The 12352-nt window shown below is 36.8% G+C and overlaps 1 protein-coding gene across 2 annotated transcripts in view; it reads right to left on the bottom strand.

The window, feature by feature from the left end:
• The window catches only part of PPP2R5D (protein phosphatase 2 regulatory subunit B'delta), a 51388-nt gene that overhangs the window by 31572 nt on the left and 7464 nt on the right, over positions 1-12352 (bottom strand). For both annotated transcript variants that reach the window (XM_034427568.3, XM_034427567.3), the window contains exons 3-4: positions 1686-1884; positions 17-216 (exon numbers count right to left, since the gene is read on the bottom strand). In XM_034427568.3, the coding sequence (XP_034283459.2) occupies positions 17-216; positions 1686-1884 (399 nt within the window). The remainder of the gene's footprint in view (positions 1-16; positions 217-1685; positions 1885-12352) is intronic.

A 12352-nucleotide genomic window follows, 5' to 3' on the forward strand; every position in this document is an offset into this window, starting at 1 on the left:
GGAGATCAATACTTACCATGATAACTGCTTCAGGATAAATAGCTTCTGTGACAACATCCCGATTATGAGTAATATATTCCACCATTTCATTGAGTCCTGCTCGTTTGACCTCTTTGAATTTCAAGTCACTGAGTGGGTCAGAAACAAAATCAAAGAGGACACAGCACTGTCGTAACTTCTGTATGAAGAGGTCTTCCCGTTCATGAGGAGGAGCATCTGAGGGAGAAGATAAAAGACAAAAATATTTCCTTTCTGCTCTAAGTATTTTGATGTTCCAAAATCCAAAAAGACCACATAGCAGCTTTTCTTCTCCTTCCTTGTACCATTATAAGGTCTCTTCTCCTTTCTCTAGGCTCACAGACAATACTGTTGTGATAGATAAGATGTTCATATTGTTCTTCAATTATCAACCACATGGGAATTTAAGTTTTCTCTCCTACACCCAGCCCCTGTCTTATCTAACAGGGAAACAAATAGTCTTGAAAAATAAACTAAACAGCCATGAAATATAAGTTAATAGTAGCAAGAGGAAATAAAACAACTGTAGTGCTTTAAGTAATAAATGTATCACATCTGTACTATTTCTCATCAAAAAAACTGTTCTCCTAAGCCAGTTAATTGTCCATCTGTCTAGTCAACAATTCTGTTTTCAATAGGTCTCTTTCAATTCATTTGCCTATCCTCCATGTATTTCTTTCAGAACCACACCTTAAATCTTAGTAAATAATTAAAGCGGTACTACTTGTGATTTCTTTCACAACCATCAGGGTTGTAATACTGGCAGGGCCTCAGTATTTTGGTTGTGAAGAGGATCTTTCTATAAACCAAATGAGCTCATGGCAAAGAAATACTACTTGCCGAAGACACAGAACCGCACAGAGAGCTCACACAAAATACTATGTGGTTCAACACAATCAATAGATTTATTACCTCTTTAAAATATTTAGTCAGTTTTATGCAACTAGGCATTATAGTCTGTCTCCTGTATGGGAATATGATGCCACATATCTGTCTCCTGTATGGGAATATGATGCCAAAACCCATATGACATCCCAGGCATGATACATCTCCATCCAAGGTCCTAGTATCTTCTGCAAAGACTTGCAGGGACTTCCCAAAACAAAGTGCCTCTGACAACCAAATCTTTCACACACTTTACTACCTTACTTCTCAGCAAATATATGGAAGCAACTTGTGCTAAGTATGGAATTTGGCTAATGCATAATATAGTTTATTTATGACCATCTCTAGGAGCTTGAAATGATCCATATAGGAATTTCCCTCATTTTATCCTCATAACTTTGTGAAAACAATGGACTAAGAATGTTTGATCCCAAATCATGCAATGAGCTACATCATTATTTAGTGGGGATTTAAATCTTAAATCTTATTTTAACAACTACACAACATCAGCTTTCTGACTTTGATTAATTGTCTCATCCATGCTCTCCTTGTAAATTCCTTTACCACATGAGAGAATAACTACAATTATTTATATCTTCTAAATGACAGATCCCTGGAAAATTTAATACAATGCAATGCAGCATGACATCTTGCCAGACTTAAGAGGTATTTCCTTTTTGTACTACAGCCACTCAAATTAGCATGGCTGTTAAAGCCATCTGTTCCTCTGCTGAAATCTTCCTAACAACCCATTGCCCTTTGCCCAGAAAATCTGTTCTCACCTTTAAGGGCAGGAAGCTTCTGAAGCTCCCGGTTCTTGCTTAAGTTGAAACGAGAGGAACTTTGCCGTCGTTCTTTCTTTACAATCTGGGGTCCCCCTGAGTACTTGATCTTATTCAGCTGGGTTGGTGGAGGGGTACTGTTACTGGGACGCTTATTTGAAGTCTGCTGCTGCTGCTGCTGCTGCTGCTGCTGCTGGATCTGAAGAAAAACACAGAATGTAGACTTTCGTTAATATGTACATTTTTTAAAAAAATCTAATTATATTTTAATTATATATTTAAATTATATCACTAGGATTTCAAAAATATTTACTTTGTGGAACGTGCAGTAGTAGCCATTCGGGGTTCAAAGCCTGGAATTAAATCTCCTGGTGAATGATCCACTGGAAGACCCTCACACAGTATTGAGGAATCAGTGCTGATAAATAAATCTGGAAGGTCCCTCTAAAAAAGTATTAACATCCGCAGATATGAAGATGTGTCTTTCAGTTACTATCTCCTCCTGCGTAACAGCACGCCCTAGGATTCTATCAGCACCAACCCTGTTGGCATTCAGAAAAGCCGTTCAGACCTGGTTTCCACAGGGAACCACTTCGAGTCTTATTTGAGAGCTGGGATTCCACCTCACAAACGGATAGTTAAGCTATCATTTCTTGGTGCGGTATATTTGATTTGTGTTATTGTTATATAACCCTGTGCTCCAATGGCCCTGGCCCAACATATCTTCAACAAGGCAGTGTGTGTTTGCATGTACGGTACTTCTCCAAATTGTGCACAGCCTCTTTGTGTTGCTTCACGAGGTTTCTGAGGGTTTCTAAAGTATCACAAGAAGGCTGCACATGTGTGTAATATGGGGAAGAGCAGAAGGCCTGGTGTGGCCAGCAATTGCCTTTCACAGGGCCGGGCCGGGTACACCTTATCAGCAATGGGAAGAAAAAGAAGTTGAAGGTCATTTGGGACTGGAAGGGCTAGCAGATTACAGGGCAGCAGAGGTGATTGGGGTTGACACTGTGACACTGGGCTTGAGGTGGCACTCCTAAATGGCAAAGGTGGCACAAGCAGCACTGGGGCTGAAGCAGAGGCCCAAATTCTGACATGTGACTAGTATGACTGCAAGAGAGCTGTAAAACCTAACTTTACAGGCACAGGACTTTAAATACAATTTCTTCAGTGTTGCAGAAACTTTGACTGTCACTGAACAGATGGCCATTAACCAAAGACTACCTCTTTGTGCTTTATAATTAAGCACAGATTCTTATCCTGCCCAAACCAAAACATATATAGTTATAGTACCAGCTTTGGGACAAGGGAAGGCTGTAGCACATAATTTGAAGTTGGTTTAATAAATTGGTATGATCCAATGCTAATAATCACAGCCTTATGGTTTTGATAAAATGGGAAACAATAGTTTTCTAGTTTCATTGATAACTTTAATATGACGACAGGCACTTATTAAAGTTAGCACTTTCATCAAAAATAGTTTTTTATTTGTTGCTTGATCTATTGATCTCTTGAAAGTAAAATACATTCTGAAATATATGAGGGAACAAATTGAAAAAAATGATATTAAGACGATTCATAATGCCTTTTCTTTATCTTGCACAGCAAAGAGCAATTTATACAAACAGGAAGCGTATTAGAGTCTCAAAACAATACTTTTATAAAAATGACCGCTGAAATTATATTTATTATATGTAGTTCCATTATATGATGTTTATCAAGGTGTGCCCACAATAGATGAGAAATGTGCTAATTAATTTGTAATTTTAGTTATATTTAGTCGTTACATTTAATAAGGTTTGATTTCCTGTAATTACAGACAATAAAAATAAAATTATTTCAAAGCATGCTTTGAATTTTATTTAATCAACTTACACCCTCTTTTCTTGTGCAGCAAACATACAAGGTAGACATTTGAGCTTCTAAATTAGTGATAAAAATCTAGTACCTTCCAGATGTTTTGAACTATAATTTCTAAACCATATGGCCAACATTCAGGTATTATATATTTTGTAATCCAGAATTGCCTGCTCTACATTATCTTATTTATTCAAAACTAAGAAACCCCACCTTTAAAAAACCTCATATGGTGCTACCTATTAGGGAAGAAAACATATTACCTACTTGACTTTCCTTTGTTTCATGTTATAATGTTGAAAATACCAACTTTGGAACGGTAATTTTGCATGGAAAGGTAATTTTAAGATGAGCTCATCTTTCGACCCTCTCTTTTAAGAATGTATTTCATTTTGTAATTATGTATTTCATTTTAAAATCTTACAAAAATCAATCTACTAAAAAAAGTTTTTAAATGCACTAATATTTTTGGAAAAGGTTAGAATAATACCCTTCACCAATGGTGAAGGGTATTTTCACCAATTGGTCAAAATGTTCAGTGTTTTTTCTTCACAGTTGATTCAAATTTGCATATCCCCTATTTCTTATCTAAAACAACACATTATTATCTGATGCACATACGAATTATCAGATTGTTATAGAAAAAATACTGCTCCAGATAAATTCAAATACAGTGCTTCAAAAGGCAACAATTCATGCATTCAACTGAAAGTCATCAAAACAACAGAAATGTAATGGCAAGCATCCCATGTATGACTCAGCCATGGCGTGTTAAGTTCATCCTTACTGATTATTAATAAGCAATCTCTTATCTGAGAGATTAATTTCATATCAAATAACACCAAAAACAAAAAAGATATAGTAGAAAAAAGAGAACTAAATTGCACAGACAATATAAATTTTGAAATTCTTTTTGCTTTAAGAATTGTCAGCTGTGAGAAGTATGAATAAAAACTGTAGTACCTACACAGAGGATAAGAAAGATTTTCCTGTTGAAGCTCCAAGGAATTATAAAGGTCAAATTGCAAAACCAGTGTCATCATAGTAAGAACAGAGTTGACCAAACTCTATAAGCTAACTTATACTGTACAAGATCACTAATCTACAATATCTAGCATTATCTCTATACTGACTGATATTAGGTTTCCTGAGTTTTAGCCACAAATTCCCAGTTCTGTGTGGAAATGTCCAAAAATGATTCCAGGCCCCTGGACAATAAAGCTGCTGCTCTACCACTAACATAGCAGTTTACATTGAATTTTGGAAAAGTTTGAATCCAGGGCCTTCAACTCAGGTCACTGAATGTTAAAGCGTGTTTACTATGTTAGCAATTCTTCTTAAAAATTTCTATTGTTTTTCTCTGTGAAAATTCAGTTAGAATTAAAGAACTAATTAAAAGTCTCCCAAGACAGATGCTCCTGAAAATGTATTACAAACCAAACAAAAACAGAAACTTGGCATTCTAGTTATAGAACGTTGAATCATTCACTTCTGATCTTTGTGAACCAATAAACATTTCATCATGCTTACCCATCAGTAACTACTTTTTAAAGTTTCTCTAAGTTCAAGTTTGTGATATCATTGAAAATACCTAGCCATCTGGTCTTCTACAAGCCTTTTTATTCAATTGTCTTCAAATTTTCTAAGCATCAGGCGCTGGCTTGCTTTTGCATCATTTGTCATTGTTAGTGCTTCTAATTAGTTGTCTGGTTTTACTGTATCCAGTATTGAATGGTTTGTTTTTATTATTATACAAAATATCCTCGCGTTTTCTTCAGCATCATAGTTCAAAGGCATCGATTTTTCCTCATTTAACCTTTCTGAAGGCCATGTACAGGTAGTCCTCTACTTACGACCACAATTGAGCCCAAAATTTCTGTTACTAAGATATTTGTTAAGTGAGTTTTGTTCCATTTTACGACTTTTTTTGCCACAGTTGTTAAGTGAATCTGGCTTCCCTGTTGACTTTGCTTATCAGAGGTTCACAAAAGGGGATTACATGACCCTGGGTCACTGCAGCCGTCATACATATGAGTCAGTTGCCAAGTGCCTGAATTTTGATCATGTGACCATGGGGATGCTGCAATGGTCATAAATGTGAAAAAGTATCATAAATCACTTTTTCATTGCTGTTATAACTTCAAATGGTCACCAAATGAACTATTGTAAGTCAAGGACCTATAATTAATAGTAATAGTAACTTTGTTGGAACTATGATCTCCCTACAGTTCAATATTTTGTCTTGATTTGTCATAGTCCTTATCTATCCAGTTCAAGTAGCAGATATCTTTATTTCAGATTTTTGAGTATTAGTTTCCCTACAGTACTTCTTCACTAATTTGCATGGCATTGGCACTAGTAGTTGATGTAACATTTGCTTTTAAAAATATCGCTACAGAGAATAACAGCAGCTTTTGCACATCCATCTTTCACCTTCTATTAGAGATTTTTTTAAGTGTTCCTCACAGCCATCCAAATGGTATTAACAATATATCTTAATACTATTTCCAGTAATTTTAATTTCTATTTCCAATTTTCTCCTCTGGTTTTGTCATGTATACTCTGCATACAAGCTAAATAGATATAATGACACTGTGTAATTTTGATATGCTTCTTTATTAATTTTGAACCACTGAGTCACTCCATATTCTGTTCTAACTGTTACTGTTTGGTGAGAATATGAATTGTTCAGTATGCAGATGACTAATAGTATGCACCCTTGCTTTAAAATGCTGTCTACAATTTTTGTTGTTTATACTCTCCAATTTTTAATATAATCAATAAAGCAAAAAGAAGTATGTTTTGTAATTCTCTTATCTTTTCCATTAAAACTGCCCAGAATATCATTGGACTCCAACTACCAGCCCTGGACGACATCTTCGAATTTCGCTGTTTGAGGAAGTTGCATAACATTCTCAGAGACTCTTCCCATCCTGCTTACAATCTTTTTGGACTGTTGCCTTCTGGCAGAAGATACAGAACAATTAAAACTCGGACCACACGTTTTCTGAATAGTTTTTATCCCAGAGCTATAATTGCACTCAACAATGAACTAAAGGGCCACCATCAGTGAGCTGTTGGACAGTATTACTTGGTCTGTTGTGTGGATGCTTGGGTGGTTTAAGGGTGGGGAATTGTGGTGGGTGGGAGTGTGTTTGGGGATTGTTATATGTGTTGGACCTGGTCTTTGGGTGTTAAGTGAATTTTGTTGTATGGGTATACTGTGTATACACGTACAATGACAATAAAGTTATTTATTTATTTATTAACCATAGGATGATCTGCAATGTGATCCTGGGTGATCTGCACCTTCTGAATCCAGCTTACACCTCCAGTAGTTCTGAAATCTGGACTCCAAAACATTATCTGACTACCCTGTTTCCCCGAAAATAAGACATCCCGATAATAAGCCCAATCAGATTTTTGAGCACATGTGCTAAAATAAGCCTCCCCCCGAAAATAAGCCCTCCCCGAAAATATTTAAAAGCAGAGCTGGAAATCAGGTAAGACGGCAAGAGGAGCCCCATCTTGCTCCATGCGCCCCAAAATAATAAGACCTTCCTGAAAATAAGGCCAAGCGCTTATTTCGGGGTTCAAAAAATATAAGACAGGGTCTTATTTTCGGGAAAACACGGTAGCATATGAGATAAGTGCAATTATTCAATAATTTGACAATAGTTTTTTGCTACTGGAATATAGTCCTTCAGTCTCATATTTTGGAAAAAAGAGTTCAAACTGCTTTCAAATTCTTAATTCATTCACTATGAAATGAATGCCAGAATTTTGGCAAAAGATCGCATTTTGGGTGCTTGACGACTGGCTCACCTTTATGACTGTTTGTAGTGTCCCGCAATCACATGAATACTATTTTTTACTTTTTTGCCAGTTTCTTCATTTACCTCCATCAACTATCTGCTGGGGGTAGGAAGCTGAAGCTTTGAGTTTCTGTCTTCCTTAATATTTCTATTTCTCTTTTAGGGGAAATATAATATTCTGCCTTTTTAATATTTCCTAAAATATTTCATTCTTCTAGGAGGGGTGGGTGCTAACTTTCTATAGATGGGTGCTACCTTTCTACAATGCCACAAATGAGCATAGAACTGTTGGACATCAGTTTCATCTGCAGTTAGATCACAGACCTGGATCACTGTAATTTCAAAAGGATTGCCTTTTGATTGCCTCAAACCAAGATAATTTTGTCATTGACTCTAGCACTTCTTTATTAATCATGACATCTATTGTTGCTTCTACAATTTTAATGTCCACAGTAGATCCTCTCCTTATGTTAAGTGACCCACTGGAGTTCACCGATTTCCAGAATTTCAGCATTCAGCCTTGGCATTTTTGCTCTGATATGGTTCTGACTTTCAACGTATCAATAGCAAGTATATATTTCAGCAGCATATTTCCTTTTGCCTTTGGACACATGAACCCAATCACATTAACCACACACATTCACACACACACAGTGCCACTTATAACTGTCCTCTGCTCTTCCATAGCAGACTTGTTGGATACCTTCTCACCAATGGAACTCATGTTCCACTATACTTCAGACATTGTCCAGGTTGTGAGTATCTATTCGGTTTTCTTGGAACCATATTGGAAAGATTGCTAACATATTTCTTTTTCACTTCACACCAAGAACAATGAGGTCCTTGGTATTCCTTGAGCTTGTTTTCCTGCAGATGTTTCATTACCCTAACTAGGTAACATCAGTACTGTTTTCTCTCTGTTTATATTCTGATGTCTTGCCTGTATGTGGGGGCTCTTATCTTTTTTGCATATGCAAAAGGGATGTTCAACCGGCCCAAAAGAGAAAAAGACTCCAGCACCTTTCCACCAGTAAACAGCACTCAGATCAGCATAGATTAACTCCAAGATTAACTTCAGACCAACAATCAAATAAGCAATACCCCAATCAAGAAACTGCCAAAGAACCATCAGTAAACAGCCCAGCCAAAGAATCTCTAAGACCGCCCCCACCCACACAGACAGGCAAAACACCAGAATATAAACTGACAGCAAACAGCACTCCTTACCAGCACTGACGATGTTACCTAGTTTGGGTAATGAAACATTTGCAAGAAAACAAACAAGCCCAGAGAGCACCAAGGACTCCTCATTTCAACCCTGAGCTACAAATATTCTTCTTTATTGGTACCAAGAACAATGTATATATTAATAAAACGACACAAGAGAATTATCAACACTAAACTCTATGCAGAAATGGGTATGGCTGCCACCCAGCTTTTTCAAAATTCTGCCAAATCAAGGGAATGAAAGAGGACTTGGCATAACAATTACAGGTAGACCTCGACTTACAACCATTCATTTAGTGAGCATTCAAAATCACAACAGCGTTGAAAAAAAAATACTTATGACCGTTTTTCACACTTTTTTTTCAACTGTTTTCAACTGTTTTTTTCAACTGTTGCAGCATCCCCAAGGTCATGTGACCAAACTCTGGATACTTGGCAAGTGGCATGTATTTATGATAGTTGCAGTGTCCTGGGGTCATCTGATCACCTTTTGTGACATTCTGACAAAGTCAACAGGGGAGCAATTAATGTTACTAACTTAACAACTGCAGTGATTCACTTAACCACTGTTGCAAGAAAGGTCGTAAATTGGGGCAAAACTCACTTATCAATTGTCTTGCTTAACAACAGAAATGTTGGGCTCAATTGTGGTTGTTAAGTCAAGGACTACCTGTACATTAATAAAAGAAAAGGCTGAAACTGACAGGCACATGGAAACTGAGGAGACAAAAAATAGTAGCACCAAATGGAAAAGAATTCAATTGGATCTGTTCCCAAATGCTGCCCTCATTTTGCAACAGAGGCTCAGTGACCAACGCTGACAAAACATCTACTGGAATTATACCAATGGCTCTGACTTCATTTTTTTCCCTCACAAATCTATCCCTTAGCAACTTGCTGGCTAATTCAAAGCAGTACAATAAAGAAATTTCAAATGGAAGCAGCTGTCCCTATAAGCTTGTAAACACTCCCACAATGGATAGCAGAGAAGTCATCATAGGTTAGGAACCAGAATGAAAAATAGATATAAGAAAAAGTGGGAGAAACATATTGATTTCCTGGACTAGAAAACACTGTGTGAAACAATTGATACAAAATGATGCTTTCCAGTGATATTAGGAAATGGATGGCATATACCCTCTTTTTCTCCTGCATAATACTTTCTCTCCTCTTCTTTTCCAAGGACAATAGGGCAGCTTGCCAGTCTACAGGGCTGCCCACTGCATATTAACGAGATTCACCACAGCCAATTCATTATAAATCCAAAGAGGTCTTGTGCCACTTTTCAATTCCAGAAACTTGAGCAAAGTGCATTAAAAAGGGAGAGAAACACTGTATTGGTTTAAGCAGTCAAAATGTCAAACAGTTAACATCCAGAATATCATTACTAATATGGTCTCACCAGAAAATTTCTGATAGTCAGCCCATATATTGGATATATTATTTTTAAGAGATGTTCAGAATATTTTGAAGTGTTTTCATTCAAATTATTGTACTTCCCTCAGCAATATATTTTTGCAAAGTTTGTTGGCTAAATACTCCCAGTCCTATTTTGAGACAAAAAGAAATAGAAGGGATGGCCTCTTTTAAACCTAAGATACAGGTACTGTTAAAAACTGTGTAGACCCCTACCACTTTCTCTTTTAAAAAAACAGCACACACCAACAGACCCAGAAGGTAAGAGAATAACAGAGTTGGAAGGGATCTTGGAGGTCTTCTAGTCTCCAACCCCCTGCTCAGGCAGGAAACCCTATACCATTTTAGACAAATGTTGTCCAATCTCTTTTTTAAAACCGCTAGTGTTGAAACATTCACAATTTCTGGAGGCAAGTTGTTCCCCTGATTAATTGTTCTGTCAGGAAATTCTCCTTAGTTCTAGGTTGCTTCTCTCCTTGATTAGTTTTCACCCATTGCGTCTTGTCCTGCCTTTAGGTGCTTTGGAGAATAGGTTGACTTCTTCCTCTTTGTGGCAACCCCTTCGATATTGGAACATTGTCATCATGTCACTCTCTATGAAGGAATGATTCTAATCAGTATAAATTGCATATGGGAAATAGTTCATTTTTTATTTAATTAATTATTAGATTTCTTTCCCACATTTCATCTGCAAGGACAGGGTTAAATACAGTAAATATCACTCTCTCTTCCAATTTCTGGGAAACTCTGGGAAAGCACCTTGCACTGAACAGAGGACTAGACTAGATAAGTTCTGAGATGTTTTTCAATTTCAGTTCCATGATTCTGTAATGATGCAGCTGGAAGGAATTAAGATAGCTATAGAATTTTATTTACTTTCTTCTATCACTTCTAAACAGCAGATTTCAGGGAAGGGAGAAATAGTTCTAAGAAACTTCAAACCGATCTCTTACAGAAGCCATTGAAAATTAGACAGAAGATTACAAATACCTTTTGGGCCACAAGCTGCCCAATTTAATCAGGTAAAGAGGGTAGAGTATTCTTCAATCATTTTTATATGGGAGGGTATTTCCTATGCCATCTTCATACCTAACTTATGAAAATGGAACTATTTTTTTTAACTGAAAAAGAAATAAAACATAATCAGCACTCCTGTTTGAGTATATTCTTTGCTGTACAATGCTGAGGAAAGGAGGTACAATGTAATGTTGAAGATTCCCAGTTCCACATAAAAGAACTAAATAAAAACTGCACTGTGAATGCAGAAGTTGACAGATGAGTAAGAAATGGTTGTTCTTCTGGCAGAGACTGGATTCCTTCTTCTAACTCTTTACATTTTAGCAGCATGCTGCTCTCACTTATGGGGTCCAGGACAAACAAGGCCTTGTTATCAATATTGGCTCTGAAGTTGCCTTTGCTCTCTTGACTTTCTTTTCAACATTTGTCCTTACTTGTGCCTTTCGGCCTTTATCCACTGTTCTTTTTATACCTGTATTTAAAAGCCAAACTTTCTTTTCTGCTCTGAAAACTTTCCTTAGCTGTACTTACTCTAAAAACAAATGAGTCTCCCAGGGTTGATCTACCCAGAAGTCAATGCAAAGCAGTCAACAATTATTTATCAACAGAAAGGTCATGGCAAAGAAATAAGACCCTAGCCTAGCCTTCCCCACTATATGCTTTGAAAGTACAGGGAAGTATTTTGTTTTTTTTAAATATAAGGTAGTATCCGGATAGTACTACACTGTTAGTGTAGTATATAGTATATAGTATATAAGCCTAACAAGCACTACAACTTGTTAGGCTTATATATCTCACTAAACCAACAGGTAGCTGGTTTGTTTTTGGTTTAGTGTGTTATTCAATCCCATACACTTAGCTTGTGAACAATGACTTAAAAATTTAGAATGCAGCATGAACATAGTGAATTTCAGATTAATGAACAAATTATGAATAAACAAACTACACCAGGTACTGATGTAATGAAATGTATGAATGACCTTAGGGAGTGAGAAAAAAGAGGCTGCCTAAGAAATATTCTGTTGAGAGAGGCAGGAGCTTGCAGTCACTTAACAGTAAGAGGAAAAAAAAAAAGAAAATATCCACTCTAATGGTTCAAACAGTAAAAAGTGAAGGCAGGAAGTTTGTGCCTTCAGACTTGCAATGTAGCCTTACAAGAAGATAGAATTAGCTCATATTGTCCTGTTTCCTGTACAGTTTTCTTGTAAGGGCTGATAGCTACATAAAGCAAGCATGCATTAGTGTCCAACAAAAGCCTCCTCAAGCCACATAGAGCTAATTGCATTTTTCATCTCTACCTCAGCTACTGCTCTGCCTTTGTTGCTTTCCTTACCA

Source organism: Pantherophis guttatus, chromosome 1, assembly GCF_059756535.1.
Source record: "Pantherophis guttatus breed Tessera chromosome 1, ASM5975653v1, whole genome shotgun sequence".
Classification (NCBI taxonomy): Eukaryota; Metazoa; Chordata; class Lepidosauria; order Squamata; family Colubridae; genus Pantherophis; species Pantherophis guttatus.